Source organism: Cyprinus carpio, chromosome B17 (assembly GCF_018340385.1).
Source record: "Cyprinus carpio isolate SPL01 chromosome B17, ASM1834038v1, whole genome shotgun sequence".
NCBI classification, from domain to species: Eukaryota; Metazoa; Chordata; class Actinopteri; order Cypriniformes; family Cyprinidae; genus Cyprinus; species Cyprinus carpio.
In genome coordinates this window covers 11,196,661-11,220,786 of record NC_056613.1, presented here as the reverse complement: position 1 = coordinate 11,220,786, position 24,126 = coordinate 11,196,661, and the positions used below count along the sequence as shown (strand labels likewise).

The window sequence follows — 24,126 nt, the reverse complement described above, 5'->3', positions numbered from 1 at the left end:
TTAACACCTTACATTCACACCTTAATGACTTCATGACTTTCTTAAACTTTCAGTATTGTTCAACCAGACAGCAGTTTCCTGTTGGACGTTTGGTGGCTCATTTGATTGAATATTCTTCAGAAGTGCTGAGAAATGTGAACAAGCATTTCTGAAATACACTTGTGGGTGTTGAATTAACATTACAGGGATCATTTACCCAAAATTTTGTCATCATTTTCTCACCCTCACGCCTCCCAAGAACACCTCAGACCCCCCCCCCACCTCCCTTAAAAAATATTGGTTCCAGCACTCCCCGATGCTCTCTGAAACCCCCCGTTGAGAAACATTACTGTAGCGCTATGCATTCATATGCATTTCAGAAAGAACTTAAGGGTGTGTGGCACAAGACTGTTAAGGCCAAACCCTTGCAAACAAAACAAACAAAACACACTTTAGTTTTTCTCATAGGCTGTTTCTAAGCTGTTGTTTCTAAGAAAAAAACCATGGCCCCTACAAATATTAAATATTTGGCCACATCCTTGACTAAAAATGAGCTAAATTAGCTCAGCATAGCATTAATATGACCGTTTTATAGTGTGAAAATCAACAAATGCAAGTTTGCAAGTCCATTCTGGATTATTTGGGGCTGATTTGGATCAAATCACTGTTACTTTGGCAATTCTGAACTGAAGCTCTCTGTGACGTAGAAAACATAATTGAAATATATAACACAAACATTTAACTGCATCATGCCACAAATTGTCATGTAAATTTATAGTCACTTATAAACTTACTCTCTGTGTCTGTAGTTTCGGTGTGTGTTGCTGTGTGCGTGTGTGTGTGGTTGCCATGCTGGTGCTGCAGAACCTGTTTGGTGGCTCCACATGCATTTATCTGACAGAAACCCCATGACAGAGAGGATGATAGTCATATTCACCTGGAGTTTAGAGGTGTCAACATCAACAGCTACAGATACACTCACATTAACCACATTGGGTAAGTGACTCACTCTGACTAGTGCTTAAATAAGTCATACAGAATCAGAAAGAACATCATAGTGTAATTTATCATCCTGCCTCATCTAATGGGAACTGATAAATTCACATGACAGGTTTGTCATGTCAAATCATACTTAAGATTGAAACAGCTCCTTTAATATCTCGTTTAATATTTGTGTTTGATGTGCACTTTGATTGTTGTTATAAATGTGAGTCTACTGAGGTTTTAGTGATTAATACTAGTTGTAATTTGAAAACGTTCACAAAAATGTGAACAGGAGAAACATTTTGATGAGCTGAAATTTTCATGCATCATGTGCACAGTATAAAAATCAGGAATAACTTATGATATGACTTTTGAAAGCAGTACTTTTTTTTGTTAGTATCAGATGATTTTAGAAGCAAGTCTTTGGGAAACTGTTGTGGTGGTAGGTAAAACTGAAACATTAGATGATTCCCACTGCTTATTAAACTCTATGAGCAGAGTAATTATATTGTTCTGATCTTGACTGTGAAAACTTAACTTTATTGTCAAGACCATCTAAGCCTTCTTATCACAGTCTGAATAATGTCCTTTAGAGAGACAAAACAGAAAAAAATGGAAGACAGCTGAAAAAGCCAAGAGAGATACAGAGTGATCTTGTGTTTATCTCCTAATCTTTCTTTCATCTGAACAAACTGGTTCGCCTCATTCTCCACAGTCCATCCATTCCTAAAACATTCCTGACACAAACCACACATACGCAATCTGTTACAGAGACAGAATACCAAGTTGAAAAGCATTTTATTTTGAGTTAAATTAGGTTGTTTAATAATCTAAAATCTGAAAAATTGGGCATGTAGAGGCTGTACTTTGCACATATGCACGGTTTGTGCAATTCTTTCTTTAAAAAATTAAAAATAAAATCTCTGCTTGCCTGTGAAATGTTAGCTCAAACCTCAGTGAGAGAATGAAGATGTCATAATGCCATAAAGCCACTGCCCATGTGATTGGTTACCAGTCTGCAGACCTTAAAACGGAGCATCATAAAGCATCATTTGTTTATATTTTGTTCTTATTAAAATGTGGTTTGCAGTATGGAATAGTATCTTCCTTTCTTATTTACTTCACTTTTTAACAAACACCTTCTCACTATGAGATCTAGTGGATGTAATTATCTGCTTTACAGATGATTACATCCTTCTTTGAAAAAGTGGAGGTGGTTCCTGACTTCTCCCTGCCACTTCCTTTTTCCATTTCTTTTTACACGCAATATTTGTTATTTTTACTTATTATTTAAACAACTGATCTTGATTTTAAAAAAACAATGCTATCAATCGATTCATTTTTAAAAACATGTAACTGGTGCTTAGATTAGCTTTATTACCAAGCAATGTACAAGACTACTAAAATGATGAAATATAGATGTAACAAGTGTCTCAAGAAGTGTGGGAAGAAGTTGAACAGGAAACAAGGAAGTAACCACACACGCATGCACTTATATGCTTATTTTATGGAGTAAAGATGACATGACGATTGCTTGCAACATGAGCAGGTCTAAATACAGGTCTGGCAATACATTCAAATTACAATTAGTCATTGTACTTCCATTGTATGTTCCTAAAAATACTAAAATTAAATGTTTTGTTGAATGGCTTTAGGTAAGTCATCTTCCTTGGAAATTTTAAATGTAGCCTACTTTTTAAAAATGAAGATCCACATAACATAGCCCTAAATGTAATGATAACGATTACTTCAAGTCTTGTTGCTTTTTGTTTTGGCAGATCTCCTGAAAACTGGTATTCATGACATGTCAGTTGTGTTTAAAGAAGTGAAGACATGATGGTTGGTACCCTCTCACCAAAATAACAATTTAAAGATTCTTGTCATTTTTTAACAGAATTGCACACAGAAAATATTCCTAACACCTGACAGGCATAGTCAGATTTGTTTAGCCAATCAGAAGTCAGGGCATGTCTGACTCAATGGTAAAGTCTGCTGGAAGTTTCAGCATGGCTAACAGTAGTTTACAGCACCTTGCATTTCACACATTCATTATACCTCTGATTACATCCTTGCCATGGCATAACATATAATTTTTACTTTTGCAAATAATATTATGTATTTATGAGATTATAAACAAAACCCTAATGTATGGTAGTAAGTCACCTTGTTTATGTGCAGAATGGAGAAACAAAGATTCACGCCCTCTCAGAGACTTTAACTTTGGAGGACACAGAAAAAGGAGGGGTTGACGTCTCAGGAATCACAAATCCAGCAATCAGCCTGGAGGAAGGTAAAGAACTTAAATGTATCCTATATGCTGCCTCAATCATACAACAAGCAAACGTAATGATAGTAATGGATTCTGTAACATACCTTTTCTCCTCTTTTTGTCTCTTGCAGGAGATCAGCTTGTTGCTGCAACCATTCATCTGGACCACCTCAGTAAAGATGAAGTGCTAAAATTGATCAGAATACTCGAGCCCTATGACAAAAACCTTGAACTCAAGACGGCAAAAGATTTGAAAGCAGGACTGGTAAGTAACCTTGAGAATTAAAGAAAAATCAAAAATACAGAATAATTTGGTCTCATCATGTCTTCATCTCATCTTCCTCTTTAGTCTCTTGGTGATCTTCGACTGAACAGTAAGGCAGGACGTCAAGCACCAGGTGTTAAGGTTAATGGGCTAAATGGACAGATAAATGCCCCAAGCCTTAAGGGTGGCATCTCAACCCCAACAGTAAATACAGAAATGCCACAGATTGAGCTAAAGGATGCCACACCTAACTTCAGCCACCCAGGGTTAAAAAAGCCAACTTTTGGCTTGTCTACACCAAATCTCAAAGGAGCAGGTCTGGATGGTACATTTGAAGCACCTGATGTCAGTGTCTCTACCCCTACACTTAACACCCCAGATGTTTCTGTTAATGTGGACAAACCTGAACTGAAGACCAAAACGCCCAAGTTCAAAATGCCCACCTTCAGTCTACATGATAAAAAACCAAAGGTTGATGGTGATGTGAATCTAACTGCCCCAGATCTAAATGCTGACCTGAAAACCCCTAATCTGAATCTGTCAGCCCCAAAGATTAATGGAGAAATTGGGACCCCTGACGTAGACATGACCTTGCCAAAAGCTGAGCTCAGTGGTCCAAACCTGGACATTGAAACATCAAAAGCTAATATCGAAGCTCCCTCTGGCAAGATAAAATTTCCTAAATTAAAGAAAGCAAAAACTACAAAAGTAAAAGTACCAGAGGCGAGTGTTGATGCAAATCTTTCTGCTCCAAAAGTAAATGCAGATGTCAGTGCACCAAATGTTGACATTGATCTGCCAAGAGCCAACCTTGAAGCTCCAGATGTAGATATTAAAACTCCTGATGTTGATATAAATGCTCCCTCTGGGAAAATAAAGTGGCCAAAAATGAAGAAACCCACATTTGGGCAGAAGGTTAAAGCACCAGAGGTTGGCTTAGATGCCAATGTCTCAACACCTGATTTAAGTCTCTCAGCACCAAAGATAGATGGAGATATCAGCATCCCAAAAGGAAATGTCAATTTACCAAGCGCTGATGTTGATGTAAAGGCACCTGATGTAGACATTAATGCTCCGACTGCAAAGCACAAGTTCTCAACTCTTAAAATGCCAAAGCTAAACTTACATAAATCAAAGCGGAAAACTCCAGATCTAAATGCAGAGATACATGCACCAGACTTGGGCATGTCGGCTCCTGGGGTAGATATTAATCTGCCAAAAGCTGAACTGGAGGGACCGAATCTAGATGTCAAGACACCAGACCTCAACCTCTCTGCTGCAGATCTAGACATTAAAACTCCAGCTGCTGATGTGACGGCACCAGATATTGGTATAGAAGCTCCATCTGCAAAGTTAAAGAAACCCCATGTTAAATTGCCTAAAATAAATCTATCTGGGCCAAAAATGAAAGGTCCAGATGTCGATTTCAATGCAAAGGCAGATCTCCATGGACCGGACCTAGACCTGAAAGCTCCAGATCTCAGTCTTTCAGCACCCAAAGTTGATGGCAAACTTAGTGCTCCAAATGTGGATCTGAACTTGCCCAATGCTAATGTCAAAAGTCCAAATGTAGACCTTGAAGCCCCAGACATTGACATTGATGCCCCCTCTAGCAAAGCCAAGGTACCTCACTTTAAGCTGCCTAAATTTGGTCTTTCTGGACCTCGGGTTAAAACACCAAAACTAGATGCACCTAATGTGGATGTGAACATGCCCACAGCAGAACTCAAAGCACCTAATGTAGATGTTAAAGCACCTGATCTTAGTGTTTCAACACCTAAAGTTAAAGGTGAAATTTCTGCTCCTTCTTTAGACCTTGGTTTACCAAAAGCCAACTTAAATGCTCCAAGTGCAAACATCGGGGGAAATCTAAATTCACCAAATCTCAATCTCTCCACCCCAGAAGTAGACCTAGACTTGCCAAAAGGACCTGATGCTACCCTTAAAGTCCCAGATGTTGACATTAATGCCCCATCTGGAAAATATAAGATGCCACATTTCAATTTGCCAAAACTGAATTTAACTGGGCCTGAGCTGGATGCTAATGCAGATCTAGATCTCTCAGTTCCCAAACTCGAAGGAGAATTAAATTCACCTAGTGTTGACTTAAATCTTCCAAAAGCTGAGGTCAGTGTGCCTGGTGTAAATGCAACTTTACCAAAAGCTGAGGTCAGTGTTCCCAATGTAGATTTTAAGTCCCCAGACTTAGAGGCTCCGTCTGGAAAGCTAAAACTGATTACATTTAAGAAACCAAAAGCTGACCTTTCTGGTCCAAAAGTGAAGACACCTGAGATTGACTTAAATACAGAAGCTCCTGATCTCAGCCTCTCAGCTCCAACAGTTGATGCAGATGTCAAAGTGTCAGATGCTGATATAAACCTTCCCAAAGCAGATGTTGACATCAAAGCTCCCAAAGGAAAGCTGAAATTCCCAACACTCAAAAAGTTTAACATGTCTGGTCCAAAAGTCAAATCTCCTGATGTTGACATTGCTGCTGACATAAATGGACCAGACCTTAACCTATCTGCACCGGAGGTTGGTACTCCTGATCTTGATGTGAGTCTTCCAAAAGCTGGGGTTGATGTCGATGTACCCACAGCAGATGTTGACATCAATGCTCCCAAAGGAAAGCTGAAATTCCCAACACTCAAAAAGTTTAACATGTCTGGTCCAAAAGTCAAATCTCCTGATGTTGACATTGCTGCTGACATAAATGGACCAGACCTTAACCTATCTGCACCTGAGGTTGGTACTCCTGATCTTGATGTGAATCTTCCAAAAGCTGGGGTTGATGTCGATGTACCCACAGCAGATGTTGACATCAATGCTCCAAAAGGAAAGCTGAAATTCCCAACACTCAAAAAGTTTAACATGTCCAGTCCAAAAGTAAAATCTCCTGATGTTGACATTGCTGCTGATGTAAGTGGACCAGATCTGAATCTATCTGCACCTGGGGTTGGTACTCCTGATGTTGACATGAGTCTACCAAATGCTGGGGTTGATGTAGATGTTCCAGGCATCAACGCTGAAGTTGAGGGCTCCAAGCATAAGGTAAAATGGCCCTTCAAATGGAGAAAATCCACTGAATTAAAGGATGCGGATATTAACATTAAAGCACCAGAAGTAGATGGTACCACTGCAGAAATTAAACTCCCCAAAAATATACCATTGTTCAAGTCTCACCGCCTACCTGACAGCAACATTGACAGTGTCTTACAAGAACTCACTGGAGCGGTTGACCTCAGTACTGACTCTACAAAATCAACTAATGACGCGGTTGTCTCGGTCTCCTCAGTCAAGACAAATCTTAAAGCTTCTTCTCCGTCTGTTGGGGTCAATGGACAGACAGCTAGTGTAGATATCCGAGAAAGGTTGAGATTGTCTAATACACGTACTACAAGCCCAGATTTTGGCATATCTTCAGAACCAGGCACCCCTACAAAAGTGAATAGAGGAACATTTAAAGTCACAAAGCCTGACGCTGATAAGGACTACCCAGTAATTGATACAACTAGCAATGAAGATGATGCCAAGATTGCCCTCAGCTTGAACAACATGCTTGGTTTAAACTTTAAATAAAACCAAGAGCCTTGTTAGTGTAATTCCACACCCACTGCATAGTGCAAATGTAAAATATGTATAAAAAAAATTGTTAGTGTAATTCCACACCCACTGCTATAAATATATAAAAATATAATAATATATCACTGCATAGTGCAAATGTAAAATATGTATAAAAAAAAACAAAAAACAAAAAATTGGTAGAGTATTGACAGAAGAATTTTTGAATTTGACAGAGATGTACATATTTTTATATTCAGTTACATACATATTTGTATAAAGTTCTCTTTAAATGTGCAATGATTGTATCTTCTTAAAACATTGACAAGAACATGAAGGAAAATATGCTGAATCTCTAATTCTGTCTTATTTGTCACTGTTTTTATGTAATAATATCTAATATATAGTCTTTTGTTTATACTTATTTCCATTCCAGTTATATACATCTATATATTTGTCAGTATTGCATATTGGAAAAAAATAAAAATAAAATAAAATAAGTCTTTTTACATCTATTAAATATCATGTGTCTTTCTGTGTTTCATGAAGACAAGTCTCTCATATCTCAATCTCACAAGAATCTCACAAATCTCTCAAAAGACTTCAATAAAGTTTATGATATGATCATTGCATGGAAAATTCATTTTAACACTTCAGGCCAGTTTTGATGATGTCAGACCATTATTCACCACTGCGACACCAGTAGTTCATAATGTATTGCAGATGAAAAATACTTTGTATTTACACTATAATGGTAGTTATAACAAATATTCAGATACTGTGCATACAAAACTTTTATTTTTAAACAGAACCCCTGATGCACATAAACAGGCTTTAATTTTTAGACACAGGAAATAAAAAGCTAGGTAGAGTACATGGCACAAAACCAAACACTTTTTAAAGTCTTGTTTAGCAGAGGTAATGTTGTCACATTCTACTATCTGCATTGTAATTTACATTTGACCATACATTTCGAAACACCCTGCATTTTTTAAACTAATATTTTCAATAAAGTCCAGTCAACATCCAGATCCACAGTTCTCTGCAGTTATACTGCTATGTTACCACTCCTTTCTCAGAGACATGCTAAGTCTTTCTTAAAGTCTCAAAATAATAATAAAAAATAAGTGCCATTCATACCAAACATGATACTAAATTCAAGTGCTCAGTGAGCAGTGCAATGGGAATTTTGATATATATCACAATGTTTTACAAGCTCAAATTAATGTAAAACAATGAAGGAGATTCAGTATTTATACACTGAAAGGAGATGCAGTTTTTGTGTGATTAATTCTAGAACGACCCTGTTACTAGAATGGAGGCAAGAATAAAGATGAAAAGTTGTCTTAAAACTCATTTATATATCGAAAACAATGACTCATTATAGTATATGTTACTAATTAAAGGACACTTCATAAGACCACCAACTCTGGCACACTGCAAGCAGATGACTGTTTGTATTAAAATAAATTAAATGCTGTATGACCGGAATCACAGAGAATTTCCAGACAGAATCTAAATGAGTAATCACACCTGAGCGGTCTTTCCATTTTCTAGTGCTGGGGTGCTACTGCATATATTTGTTGATTTTACCACATAGCTAATGCAGCTAACCAGACAGTGACATATGGAGTGATAAAACCAACCAAAGGTTACCAAAAAATAAACTACGTCCAGTGTACAACCTCGTAAACACCGTCTTTGTACCACCCGTTCAGTAATGTGTGTTCTGACCTGCTGTCCATCCCTGCAGTCATGAATTTCAGTTTCTACCAACATGGTTCTCCTTTGAGGTCCAGTTATTGTGAAGTACCAGCTAATGGGCCTGCTGCCAGCGTGAGGGCCAGTCGTTCTCCATCCATCTCTGGAGCAATCGAAGCACATCGATGCGCTGGTAAAGCTGGCAGAGTGCGGTGAGCTCCGTGACAGGTTTCTGGTTGTAGCGCAGGAGGAACTCTTGAGTGGGACTGTGGTAGGTGGGACCGTGTGTGCGCTGCTCTAGAAGCGTGAGCTCATCGTAGCTCATTCCCCAGCGGCTTGCAAAGTTCTTCCAGTTTTTGACAGTGCAGTGAGTCGCATCGAGCTTCAGTCTTAGAGTATACAGAAGGTCTTCGTCGTTCATCAGGTCACTGATTTTGGGTGGAGGAGCAGAACATAAACACTCCTTACAAGCCTTATGTTCTTTACCGAAGTCTACAGAGTGGGGAAAGAAAAGCATACATTGCATAAAGTCGGGATATCTCCAAAATTCATGCTAACAGTAACAATAGCACTCCAAAACCCAATTTACACATGCTTCTTAACCCTCTGAGGGCTGTTCGTCTATAAAGTGTTTTATTTTAAACCACTTCTTTTTAACCCTTTCTGTCACCTGATGGAAAATAAACACTTTTAAAATGAAAATTATATGAAATTACAAATATAACCAGTAGATGCAACAGAGGATCACTCATTAGCTCAGCTGACAATTCTGCTCCCTAGTTCTTATCAGGTCTTGCATTTAGATTTATTAACAATTTTTTGTACTTATACTGTACTGAAGTATGAAGCATAGCAAGCGCAGGAAGACACGAAGTCTAGTGTTGTTAAATTAACCCAGACTCCAACAATCCAGAAGGGTTAATTATTTAACTATTTTTGCACAGGTTAACTACAGATTAAATAAGTTAATTGTTAACACAATAATAATTAAATAATAATGCATTAATACCTTCAAATATTTTTTAGATTTACTTTTTATTCTTTTTTTCTTTTAACTGTAGAAGCTGCTAAACCCTGACTTGTTGCTGTTGTAGGTTTGTTGCTCAGCATTTACACTGCATCACTTGATGCACAGGTCTATTTTTTAATTGGCTTGTAAGATGTTGTGTTCCATCCGTTTCTACAGTGATCACTGTCAGTCATATCCAACCCTCACACAACTCACACTGTTCTCATGCTCTCACACTAATGTCAATTTTCTCACTCTGTGCTACTGATGTGATGTCTTTCTGTGTAAGTTCTTGTTTTTTATATTTAGAATATAGTTAAGCAACATCAGACCAGGAAGAAGCAAACTTTACCTATTCATAAAGTCATCAGTAACTTGCTTTGTTCCCTAATGAATCAGTCCTTTTTAACAAATTAAATGATTCATGGACTTTTCATGAAAGTAATTTGCCGCCACCAACTGGTGGTTTTAGTTTCTAATATGTGACCCTTGAGCACAAAACCAGTCATAAGTAGCATGGGTATATTTGCAGCAATAGCCAACAATACATTGCATGGGTCAAAATTATCTATTTTTCTGTTACGCCAAAAACCTTCGGGTTTTTCGTAAAGGCCATGCTCCATGAAAATATTTTGTAAATTTTCTACCTTAAATATATCCAACCCTGATTTTTGATTAGTAATATGCATTGCTAAGAACTTCATTTGGACAATTTTAAAAGCGATTTTCTCAGTATTTAGATTTTTTTCACCCTCAGATTTGAGATTTTCAAATAGTTGTATCTCGGCCAAATATTGTGCGATCCTAACTAACCATACATCAATGGAAAACTTATTTATTCAGATTTAAGATGATGTATTAATCTCAATAAAAAAAGACCCTTATGACTGGTTTTGTGGTCAAAGGTTACATATAAGAATTTGACATAAAAGATTAGAATATGTTAACCAAAAATGTATGGACCAGGCATGTGCAGAGGGGGGTGCAGGTGGTGCTTGAGCTTCTGCCCCCTTTCTCCTTGATGCCCAAAGTGCCCTTTTGTTACTGCAATTTTTATTTATATTTTTTGTAATTAAACACCCTGCTGTGAAGGCCTGCCCAATCTAACTATTAGTAAAATGAAATAAATAAAAATAAAATAAAATAATCTACATGATGTCCTTTCACCATATGATCTCATTCAGGATGATCCCTCACGTTCAGACACCTTTGCCTTTAGTAATTTAACTCACTACCAGGATGCCTTCAATAACGTCCACGGCTGCCGGTAAGTGGAGTTCTTAGCGGAGTGGTGTGCTTGTATATCTATATTATTAAATTATTATTATTATTATACAAGAAGGACATGAAGAGAGCATGCACAGCTGTTGTTTATTTTGGTGTGTGTAGCCTCAGGAAGTAACATTAGCTGCAGCGAGGGGCTATAATATTTTTGTTCAGTTTTTTTATAAGTTTATTTTGGTGTGTGTAGCCTCAGGAAGTAACATTAGCTGCAGCGAGGGGCTATAATATTTTTGTTCAGTATTTTCCTAATGACAATTGATATGTCAATCAGTACTGCATTATTCATATAGTTTATTTATTACCTGGAGATGACTTGAAAAACACACATAAACCATGTTTTTTGTCTTTGTTTTTTTTATTTTATTAATTTTCTGCTTTTTATTCAGCTCAGCTACAGAGATAGCCAGATGCTATTGTCCATATTAGGGATTCCGCAACGTCATAAATTTTTACTTCTCTGATTCCATTTTGGACTTTCTGCACAAGAGTGCCCTCTGGCTTCGAGTATGGATGAAACACTGCAGTGTTAAAGGGGTCATATGATGCAATTTCAAATTTTCCTTTCTCTTTGGAGTGTTACAAGTTCTTGGTGCATAAAGAAGATCTGTAAAGTTGCAAAGACTAAAGTCTCAAATCCAAAGAGATATTCTTTATAAAAGTTAAGAGTCAACCACACAACGGCTTATTCTAACACGCCCCCACATGTCTACGTCACAATGTGGGAAGATTTGCATAACACCGCCCAAATGTTCACGCAAAGAAATGAGGCGTAACTTTGATTCTCGCTGTAGTATTGTGGCTACCGCTGCCGGCGTTTTGGAGATGCTGTATGTTTTATTGTGAAAGTGAAACTACTTTGTTTGGCCTTCCAAAAGAGGATGATATATGCTTCGTCATGCCTAGAACTAATCCATGCTGGTCGCTGAGGAAATACATCAACTTCGCACTGTGAATCGCCAGATTGGCTTTCACCGTGGATGAAGCGGAGTCTAGCCAGGGGTTGTCACATGTGGTTGACCACCAGCCGATCCTTCGTCGAATCCACTGGCTGCGCCGTTCTCAAGCCCACCGGACGCCACTCAGTCTGCCCACTGGCCATTCCTTACTCTAGGCCGCCGGCTGCCGATCACTCTAGCCTGCCGTGTGTGATGCTGTGTTTCATTGTAAAAGTGAAACTACTTTGTTTGGCCTTCCAAAAGAGGACACAACTAGAAAGCAGTGGTTAAGTTGTATTTACAACACTGTTCCAGAACAGTGCAATGCAAATATTCAGATGTGTGTAGCACATTTTGTGGAGGATGAGGAGAACAGTTTCCTGTGAGAGTAGCCTACAGTGCCGGTGTCTGTTTCTGTAAAGTGGGGCAGTTCCAACTTTGCAAGGACAGTCTTGCGCTTCTGACTCAAGGCCTGTAAGTACGTTTTTTATATTTAAAGAATTTGCCAATGATGATTCAATTGCGAGTTTTGAGCAGTGCAGAGTAGCGCTTGTTGTGTGTCGTTTCTCCAGACATGGTTTTATGTTTACACAGCTCGATATGCAACACATAAAAAGACAGTATAAGTCATTATAATCAGTAATTATGTCCATACTGGATGCAACAAATGCCTCATTTATAATGGGTTTCATTGTTTTTGTCCTTTCACGCCGGGCATCACACAGTATTTTAAGACACAGGGCATCACAGTATGTTAAGGGGTGTAACATTTCCATCACACGCTTGAGGTATTCAGCCAATCACAATGCACTGGATAGCTGGCCAATCAGAGCTAACCTCACTTTTCAGAACAATGAGCTTTGTAAAAATCAACGAATTTCAGAAAGGTGGGGCATAGAGGAGCAACAATAATGTACTGTACATTATGTGGAAAATAATGTGTTTTTTTAACCTTAAAGTGCATAAACACATTGCATTACACCAAATACACAACATAATGTTCTTTTTAGCAACGTCAAATGACCCCTTTAACATTAGGTCAAATAAAACATCAAGTCATGCACAAACTATTGATATCGTCTCTTTGAATTTAAATCTAGATTTAAATCTTTTTACGCGAACACACCCGCCCGAATAAAGTGTGGGGGATGAATTTACATTTGATCAAAATTAAATATTTATTAAATATTAAAAATGCAGCTAATGTAGTTCTACACACAGCAATATAAACAAAAGGTGCCTGTTCTCTTTAGTTCTGGCTGTTTGATTGGGAAAAGTTTAAAGGGTGTTGAGGGGTCTTGTCTTTTTCATGTTATCTGACTAAAAACTATTCATACTCTGAATTAATATTAATACATTATTTATTTTAAAAACATCAAGTGCCTTAAAAAAATAATCACAACACTGGTAAAACAGACTTATACTGATTTTCTCACCCGCTGAATTATACTTACCAATACTGTTTTTATCATCATTATCATTTAAAAAATGAATAAATTCACAACAGTATTAGAATAAAATTTAATTTTAAATAAGACGGAAATATTTTTCTACAACAGCAATAGTAGTTTACAACAGCAAAACCACCATACCATGTAAAGTCAATAATAATAATAATAATAATAATAATAATAATAATAATAATAATAATAATAATATCAATAATATAAATCAGTTTCTAATTCCGGAGTAATTAAGAGGTGCAAATAAAAAATTCTTTAACTTTTAAACTTAAAATGGTCTTTTCTGTTCTGTTTCTTTTTCAAAATGGCGTCACGGCATTTGCTGCTGTATTAATACAGAAGCATCTGTTTCGACATGTATCAGCAAGGAGCACAGCCCTATTAAAAGTCATGTTCCATGTGCACTTTTTATACTTTGAGCACCTGCCCTTCAAATGTTTTCTGCACGGCCACTATCTTTTGTGGATCTATAAGTAAAAATATATTTACAATGAAGAAACAGATCCCTCAACACTTCTTACTCCAAGCTGAACTCAAAAGTTGGCAACACTGCTAAGCAATAACTCATGGAACAATTTAGCAGATTCACTCACACAAGTATTTACACTGATGTATCTATTTTATGTATATATATATTTTTTTTTTTATGTATATTATATTTATATATGAGGTCACAAAATCAAATATATATATATATATATATATATATATATATATATATATATATATATATATATATATATATATATATATATATATATATATATATATTATTTTATTTCTGCTGTTTAATTCTAAAACTGAAACTGGATGTTTATATATATATTATCTGCTAAATTGTTCCATGAGTCAATTCTAAAACTGAAACTATATATATATATATATAGTTTCAGTTTTAGAATTAAACAGCAGAAATATATGTATATAGCTGGTATTGAGGGGGTAAATCTATATTTCTTTTTCTCACATTCAGTTTTAGAATTAAACAGCAGAAATCTATCTATCTATCTATCTATCTATCTATCTATCTATAGAGAGATAGAGAGAGAGAGAGAGAGAGAGAGAGAGAGAGAGAGAGGAAAATATTTCTGCTGTTTAATTCTAAAACTGAAACTGGATGTTATATATATATAAACATCCAGTTTCAGTTTTAGAATTAAACAGCAGAAATATATATATATATATATATATATATATATATATATATATATATATATAAAATCAACACCTGGCAGGCAGAGAGTTTAGAATTTATTTCCACGACTGCTGGCATTTGGACGCACCATAATAAACGTTTTCTCGGAATGACAGCAGATTGGATTGATCCCTCTTCTTTTGTACGTGGACATGCAGCATTGGCTTGTAAAAGAGTTAGAGGGAGACACATGTATGATGTAATTGCCTATGAAATCGAGCAAGTGCATTCAGCTTATGGACTTAATTCTAAAGTGACAGCAACTGTGACAGACAACGGGTCCAATTTTATCAAAGCTTTTAAAATGTTCGAACAATCAGATTCTGATGAGGAGTTAGAGGAAGGTGAAGAGGTGACATTTACTGATGTAAGGCAGGCTCTCTCCACAGATTCTGATAGACAGTTTTCTCTCCCTCCACACTTAAGGTGTGTGTCACACACACTGAACCTAATTTTTCACGATGTTGAGAAATGGCTTAAAGCATATGAGTCCAAAGTCTTCTACAGAAATGCTCTTAAAGCAAATTGATGTAGATTTTTTTTGGGTTATGATTTTTTAGAGTGTTCTTTTCTATTGAAAATAATGGTTCCTACTTCAAGACGATGGAATTCATTTCACGATGCGTCCAGGATCACTGACATTCCAGTTGCTGAGTTAAATACTGTTTGCACTCAGTTTGGAATAAAATGCTTCACGGATCGGGAGTATCTGTTCCTAAAGGAATATTGTATTGTGTTGAAGCCACTGACTGTAGCACTAGACATATTGCAAGGAGAAGATAACTGCTATCTTGGAACACTTCTTCCAACTCTGGAGATTCTAATGTCCAGGACACTGGCACTGCAGGATGAGCTTAGGATGACAGCATCTCTCCCTGATGTCATTGTTCAGGTAATCTAATGTTTATACAGCTTGCTCAATTTTTGGTTTACTGATGGCTTAAATAAATGTTACATTATCTGTCATACTCTTGTATAATGTGAAGAGTCTGATGTATTTTTTTTCTTCCTCATAGGCAATCAAGGTACGCTTTGCCTCTATGATGGACAATAAAGAAGCTCTCCTGGCTGCAGTCATTTTGCCCAAATTTAAATTATGCTGGATCAGAGAAGAAGAGAAAAAAGACACTGTTAGGGCAATGCTTACGACAGAGTGCTTTGGGTTGTCTCTTGAAGACCAACAGCATAATGCTCAACATCACAACAAGCCTGCTAACTCCAGTGATTACTTTTTTTCATTTGAAGAGGAAGATTGTGCCTATTCTGCTGAAACAGAAGTCATGGATTATTTGAAATCTGCAGGGTCTGAGCTGGGTGTTCTTGGACTGTTTCCCAGGATTAAGGTCATTTCACTCAGGTACAACACAGCCACCCCATCAAGTGCACCAGTGGAAAGGCTTTTCAGCCTGGGCAATCTTGTGCTCACCCCCAGAAGAAATAGACTGTCAGACAAACGTTTTGAGAGACTTACATTAATGAGATACAACCACCATACAACAGCGCAGTCAGCTGAACTCTAGAAATTAGTCAATTTGTTGAAAAACATGACAGCATACAGTATGTATAAAATATGGTGCTCTTTTGAAAAATGTAATGTTTACAGACTGGATTTTGCAGAGTAATTTGATTTTTTTTTTTGCTATTCAAATATGTTGCAAAGAAATTCTGTACAAATGAGTTTTTGTTGAAAAACATATGACAGCATAAAATATGTATAAAATATGCTGCTCTTAATTTTGAAAAAATGTAATGTTTACAGTTTGGTATTTTGCAGAGTAATTTAATTTGTTGTATTCCAATATGTTGCAAATTAATTCTTTAGAAATGAGTTTAATTGGTTGAAGAACATGACATCATACAGTATCTATAAAATATGGTGCTCTTAGTTTTGAAAAATGTAATGTGTACAACTTGGTATTTTGCAAAGTAATTTTTTTTTATTTTTTTTGAGGAATTCTACTGTTACTACTGTTCAACTGTTCAATGCTACTGTCTATACAGTCAAGGTTTATAGGTATTTTACAAAGTAATTAGTTAAATTACTTATTGAGTAATTAAATTACTTTTCAGACAGAGTAATTAGTAAAGTATTTTAAATACAACATTGATGGTGTAATAAGTAATTAGTAATGAATTACTTTTTTAAAGTAACTTACCCAACAGTGTGTTTGTGTGTGTGTGTGTGTGTGTGTGTGTATATCTACTGTTCGATTCTAAAACTGAATGTGATAAAAAAAAAAATTTATCACAATTTTTTTTACCCCCCCCCCAATATTACCTGCCGCCTCCCAATACTGTGTTTGGAAAGAAAATGACATGTATACGGAACCCCAAAAGGGAATAATTACGAGACAGGAGGAAAAAATATATATTAATAGCCTACTTTTGCAGTTATATCATTGGGTAATTAAACTGTATATAAAATTGTGGTCATCAGGAACCCTCTACTATGGCTAGCATTGAAACTGCTTTTGAATGCGTGATCACATTTTAGTTTCACTTACACTTTCGAGGTATGTGATCGCACGCACTCTATTTATACTATGGAGTGGCAGTACTTAACTTACTACTTTTAAAAGATTATATGTTTGTCAGTAGTGCTCAGGATCTGCAAATCATTCGCCATCGTCCTCAGTCATGTCTCCTTACTCTGTTTATTTGGTAAGTGAAATATGTACTGTAATGTAACAGGCAACCATTAGCAATGGTTATTTGTTTTCCCTGCATTTCTGAATATGGATTCATGTTTTGGGCACACCCCCTAACCCCCCACCCTCCCGATGTCATTCTCCATTGCGATGCTTCAGTTGTGTACAGTGGGAACTGTAGTATTCTTATATTTGCACATACCTGATGAAACTGAAGATGATGGAATAAATTCACTACTGTCATTTTCCACAGGCTGGGTGATTAAAAAAAAAGAGATGGTATTATTGTATTACTGGAGTTAAAGATTTAACACAGAAGGCTTAAAGGTGCTGTATGTAGGATTGACACAGAGTGGTGGAACTAGGTATTGCAGTCCAAATTCAAAATATTGAAGAGGGTTTTTTTCACCCGGCCCCTCCTCCTCAGACTTGACACACACGCAGGTTGCCAGATTGACAACACAAACAGGAACGAGCACACTTGACGATGAATGAAATGAAACATGCTGTGTTTTCCGCCAACTGGCAACCCGGGGTGCTGAAATACAATTAGGTAAACTGGCAGTGGATGGGTTTCACAAACCAAAACAACGACAGACATTCCTGCCCGGAACGCACATTTTCAAAGGAGAATTATTGACTGAAGCATTGTTTTTCAGATAAACAAGTATGTTTACATAGCATGTTTCTTAAATATCTGCGAACATATTATGGTATTTTTATGCTTTAGTAGAGTCAAAATCTTACATACAGCACCTTTAAGTATTACACATTGCACAAATACAGATGCCCATTTCCCACAAGTTGGTATGACTCTTTAGGGTCTTCATGAAATGTCTGCAAAATACTTTGGTTAAGATTCCTAAATGGTTAATGTTAGATTCCTAACATGTCAAACATGCACAGGGAAATTTGGCATTAATATGAAAACCACATATTTCTTATACAGCCCACATGATGCAACTCCTTAAAGGGATAGTTCACCCAAAAATTAAACTTATGTCATTAATGACTCACCCTCATGTCGTTCCAAACCCGTGAGACCTCCGTTCATCTTCGGAACACAGTATAAGAAATTTTAGATTTAGTCCGAGAGCTTTCTGTTCCTCCATTGAAAATGTATGTACGGTATACTGTCCACGTCCAGAAAGGTAATAAAAACATCTTCAAAGTAGTCCATGTGACATCAGAGGGTCCGTTAGAATTTTTTGAAGCATTGAAGATACATTTTGGTCCAAAAATATAAAAAACTACTACTTTATTCAGCATTGACTTCTCTCCCGGGTCTGAGTGCGTTCACAGCACTGCAGTTTAGTGATATCCGGTTTACGAACGAGATCACTCGATGTAACCGGATCTTCTTGAACCAGTTCACCAAATCGAACTGAATCGTTTGAAAGGGTTCGCGTCAACAATAAGCATTAATCCACAAATGACTTAAGCTGTTATAACTTTTTTAACATGGCTGACACTCCCTCTGAGTTCAAATAAACCAATATCCCAGAGTAATTCATTTACTACAAAACAGTACACTGACTGAACTGCTGTGAAGAGAGAACTGAAGATGAACACCGAGCCGAGCCAGATAACGAACGAAACATTGACTTGTGTAACTGGTGAACCGTTTTCGGCAACCGGTTTATTGAATCAAACTGTCCGAAAGAACCGGTTCGCGGAAAAGAACAGAACTTCCCATCACTACCGGTGATCCGAAAACCAATGCAACCGGTTCTTGACTCGAGAACGAGTCAATCTTTCGTTCGTTATCTGGCTCGGCTCGGTGTTCATCTTCACTTCTCTCTTCACAGCGGTTCAGTCAGTGTACTGTTTGAGTAAATGAATTACTCCGGGATATTGGTTTATTTGAAGTCAGAGGGAGTGTCAGCCATGTTAAAAAAGCTAACAGCTTAAGTCATTTGTGGATTAATGCTTATTGTAGATGCAAACCTTTTTCAAACGATTCAGTTCGATTTGGTGAACTGGTTCAAGAAGATCCGGTTACATCGAGTGATTCGTTCGCGAACCGGATATCACTAAACTGCAGTGTTGTGAACGCGCTCATAACAGACCCGGGAGAGAAGACAATGCTGAATAAAGTCGTAGTTTTTGATATTTTTGGACCTAAATGTATTTTCGATGCTTCAAAAAATTCTAACGGACCCTCTGATGTCACATGGACTACTTTGAAGATGTTTTTATTACCTTTCTGGACGTGGACAGTATACCGTACATACATTTTCAATGGAGGAACAGAAAGCTCTCGGACTAAATCTAAAATATCTTATACTGTGTTCCGAAGATGAACGGAGGTCTTACGGGTTTGGAACGACATGAGGGTGAGTCATTAATGACATAATTTTCATTTTTGTGTGAACTATCCCTTTAAGAATCAGTATACCACACAGTGAGTGGTCTGAATCTATAAATAAGGATGTTGTTGGAAATGTGTACGTGACTCCGGCAAATAATGATAGAAAGTGATCAGACCCAACTCCTTTCCAGTGGAAGATGGTAATTGAAAGACTCACTTGTCGTATCCTGTCCACCGCTGATGACAAATATCCAGGGGGACCAGAGCTGAGCTGTAGGGTTACAGGATCTGTAGAGAATCAGAGATTCTATGAATAAACCTGTTGATCTTTTATTAACACTTTATGTCTTCATGTCCTATGGAGCACGATTATATGGAAAGTGTGGAGGCTGACCGAAAGGTCACCACTCTCATTGCCTGAGATCAGCGGAACTGTTTAAATATGCAGACAGGAAATAATCATTCATTGTATGACTTTACACATTTATCACTACCAATACAAGCAGCAACAATGTAAATAAACAATAAATACCTCTGATAGCTTGTGGATCAGTGTCCTGAATGGGGTAATGTGACCTCAGAGACTGAAACACACACACAAACATCAGTAAAGACCACCAGAGGTCAAACATCACATCACACACATCGGAATCAAGACCTCAAGGAAAACAATACACCTTTGTTCCTCTTTCTACATGTTGGGACACATTGTAGTGAAGGGAGGAAAATTAAACTTTCAGATGTGTGGAAAAATGAGCAGAGAACATGCTAGAACAAACCCCTGAGACTTAGAGGGGAGGGCGTCCCCCAACATCGTAAGAGTGTGAGTTTCAAAACCTGCTCCTCCCATTCAATGCTACTTTCATTTCATGTATGAAAATCATGTCTAACCTACATAATCTGTTGTGTTTGATCACAATATGAAAGACGACAATGTTTACAACTCATGTACTGTGTCATAACAAACCAAAACTAAACATCAAGCTATGATTCAATTGATGTGTCAGTGGGTATTACCCAACGCAATCCATCCATAACAATGCAACATCTCTTTTGAGTAAAGTACATCCTTAACTTATAATTGAATCAACTAAATGTTTAGGAAAAATAAAAAGATCATACCATATCTGTAATGAAGCTGCTGGGGTCAGTGTCCTCCACCGGTTCAGAAGCCACTCTCCCTGCAAAAAACAAAACAAAAGGTGAAACACTACATCATGTCAACCGTTAAAGTGAATCAAACAGAATTACCTATTTTTGATTCGTGAATTCTCAATGAAAATATATACAGTACATATAAATATAGGGATATTAGCACAAAGTGAAAAGGAAGAGGATGAGAAGTGGGATGATTCTTTTAAAAAAAGAAAAGGTTAAATCCATCGGTTAAACTTCTAAGCTTCAAAGTGAAAATTCACCTGTTATTGTTTTGTCAGTCGCAAAAAGTCTCCTCTGCTAATGAAGGCACTTTAAGGGTGTCAGATTCAAAAGTCGTACAGTTCACATACACTCCTCTGAAGTTGTATACAATTACGGAACCAACAAGCAGCATAAAGAAATAGAGAGGACTGTCAGTGAAAATGACTAAGTAACTGAGAGGAAGGAAGTATGAGATATGCGTGTGTGTGTGTGTGTCTGTGTGTGAGTAGCACAGCGTGAGTAATTCAGTGGCATCAATGGCATGCGGCAGATTCAAATATAGATATCTTTACTGTTCAATAATTCTGTGATCGCGCCAATTTCCGATACCAAAAAAAAAACATAGCTAGAATTCTACAGCGAGTTGTTTAGCAACAAACAACTAATCATAAACTGAATGGTGCTTGCCTTAATAAATATAGATTAGCTTTGTACAGCCATGGAAATGTTTAATTACCATGTAAATGGTAATTCATTTTTTTGTCTAAAGGAAAAAAACAAAATGGTAATCTTTTTTATACTGTTTTAAAACCAAAGTCATCATTAAATAAAATCTAAATTATCTAAATACATTGATCTTAATGTGAACGATTCATACATTCATGTGTTTTATTTTATTCTTTTGAATAATCTGCTTCAATCAGATGTAAGTCAAAATGCATAGGAAAAGTTATGTCACTACTTCTGTTACACTTTAACACAATCAGAGCTGATTAATTCTGTGAAGACATTTCCACAAAGTGACATGCGGTCATTTAAACAGGTTGTGTGCTAGTTGTGCTACTGCATTCAATAATTTTTTTTTCAGCAAGGAACAAAGATACATAGCGAGGAACATGGGGACAACTTGGAAAAGTCCATGTGTTCCCAAAATTAGTCTTTTACTCTTCTGTTGCATTGCAGAGGCAAAGCGTAAAATACATGACTTACATGTTTCTGAGATTTGCTAAAGAGACACAACTTCAGACATCAAAACGAAAAAACTGCTGTCTGTTGCTCGAGGTTTGGTGAGGGGAAAGACTGATCATGCTTGTTATCACCACAGTCTCACCCAAACCAGACAGCCCGGAAATGTTTGTGTTGACCGCCACTGCTACTTCACATGAAAGGCACATTTCAGAGGAATTAAGATGTAATTTTTGTTGGCTAAAACAGTCCTCGAAAAAGAAAGTAAAATATAGGGTATTTTCTAGGAAATACCATCAACTGAAACAGGATGTTGCCCTTTCACTGCAATCATGCTGACTGCTGAAAGTACAGGCAGGGAAAAAACAAGCAACAAACTCTGATGTAAGCAGCAAACCGGAAAGGGTGCCTAGCACCTTGAGCTGATGTTATCTATGGAAAGTTATTTTCACTTATGTTATCCCACTGCAAAAATACCCAATACTAATAAAAAGAAAAACTTTCTCAATCCAGCGCGTTTCATTTTTTACAGGAGTACAGCTACAAACTTAAGCTCATGGACCGATCCATCTACGTGTGCCACATTTAAACCTGGTCAATACTGCAGACGAATCCAAACCTGTGCGGCCTGAATCCATTCATGACTGTTTCTGCTCAGCCAGGGAATGCAGAGAGCATGTAGCCGCTTGCTCAGGATGCACTTGAAGAGATAAAATGTAAACCACATCATAATATAATCCTGCAGGGCAAAACCCTCTGCACAGATCTTCTTCTGCATGGCCACCCATACATTAACAGAAGCAACACACAAATTCTGCAGTATAAACCCCGTCACCTCTACAGAAGAACAAGTAAAGTCTTTTGTAATAAAGGCAGAGCAAAACCAAAAAGTTTTTATCCTTTTACACAACAGACTGCAATCTCAGCATGAGAAAGATTTGATGCAACTCAAACACAAATACACATACACACACATATATATATATACATATTTTTGTATATATATATATGTATATACATATACATGTGTGTGTGTGTATATATATATATATATATATATATATATATATATATATATATATATATATATATACACACACACACACACACACACACACACCATGACATAAACCATGATGTTCCATATTGTAGCCTACCTTACCCTATAAATGTTCACCTCTTGACGTTTCCAACTTCATTATTTAAAACACTGAAAACCAAATACTCCGAACCAAAACAAAACAACCGTCCATCATTTTGCCGCTCGTGTCCTGTATAAAGCGCGTGTATTCTCCAGGTACAAACAAGCGGATTTACTTACCAAACGGCTCGGTGAACGCCTTCAAACTCGTCATGTTCACTACAATTGTTTCAAACATAGGAGATGATCGCTGATGACCTTTACACGATGGCTGGAATTAAATGTTGTGTGCGGCGCCGGTGAGCTGTCCCGGTAGATAGAGCCTACACAAAAAACTTCAAACTACCTGCTCTAACCTTTCCTGCACGGAATATCAGACATCTGCTTGTGTGACGTGAGCTGTCTATTAGAGAACAGAAGGTCTGTTTGTCTCTCTCCCACACAAGGAAATTGCGTAGATGCGCGAGCATTTACGCCACAAATAACGCTACATTTTCTCACCTCTGCCTCTACACGTTTAATGTCCCATAATGTATAAACAATGTGCTTGGTTTCTATAAAAGTAACAAATGTATACATAATACTTTACTAATTAAATGATAAGGTTTGATTAAAGATAGCCTATCTTAGTATGGTAAGGTTAAGATAATGTGAATAAACCTCGACTTATGAATCAATGCATCAAGTAAAAATAAAATATTAGCAGTGTGCCTTGACTACACTTGAGTTCTCAAACATATAAACTTGAAAACAAAAAAATGTTTAACTGGGCTACTACAGGCCTATTTTAATTTATAAGAAGCGGTAATGTGTACACTTTGTTTAATTAGCCTACTTTATTTTACAGGAAATTAAAACATATAGGCCACTCCCGGTTTCACAGACAAGGTTTAAAACCAAAGCCAGACTAAAATCTAAGTCTGTGCTGTTTCAACTTAAAGAAACTTGCTCGGTGCCTTTATTTTGTCTCAAAATGCACACCAGTAATGTTTTTTTTTAAGGTACGTTTATAAAAATGACTTAAATGTCCTAATTGGACTATGGCCTAATCCTGGT

The 24,126-nt window shown here is 37.0% G+C and overlaps 2 protein-coding genes across 4 annotated transcripts; one reads left to right on the top strand and one right to left on the bottom strand.

Moving 5' to 3' along the window:
- Nucleotides 1-876: 876 nt before the first annotated feature.
- LOC109106944 (neuroblast differentiation-associated protein AHNAK-like) lies at nt 877-7,146 on the top strand. Its single transcript, XM_019120215.2, has 5 exons — nt 877-975; nt 2,742-2,802; nt 3,142-3,253; nt 3,364-3,497; nt 3,582-7,146. Exons 2-5 carry the CDS (start codon nt 2,797-2,799, stop codon nt 7,074-7,076), a joined length of 3,747 nt encoding a protein of 1,248 aa, XP_018975760.2. The 5' UTR covers nt 877-975; nt 2,742-2,796; the 3' UTR covers nt 7,077-7,146.
- Nucleotides 7,147-7,651: 505 nt separating this feature from the next.
- On the bottom strand, nt 7,652-23,537 carry LOC109103787 (ectodysplasin-A receptor-associated adapter protein-like). Of its 3 annotated transcripts, none has more exons than XM_042742190.1 (6): nt 23,251-23,537; nt 20,727-20,785; nt 20,137-20,188; nt 19,822-19,892; nt 17,496-17,547; nt 7,652-9,251 (listed from the first exon to the last, which is right to left on the bottom strand). In XM_042742190.1, exons 1-6 carry the CDS (start codon nt 23,306-23,308, stop codon nt 8,875-8,877), a joined length of 669 nt encoding a protein of 222 aa, XP_042598124.1. In that variant the 5' UTR covers nt 23,309-23,537; the 3' UTR covers nt 7,652-8,874. The 3 variants fall into 3 exon arrangements, with proteins under 3 accessions (XP_042598124.1, XP_042598126.1, XP_042598125.1); XM_042742192.1 differs by lacking the exon at nt 23,251-23,537 and adding an exon at nt 21,954-22,843; XM_042742191.1 differs by lacking the exon at nt 23,251-23,537 and adding an exon at nt 21,023-21,924.
- Nucleotides 23,538-24,126: the final 589 nt, after the last annotated feature.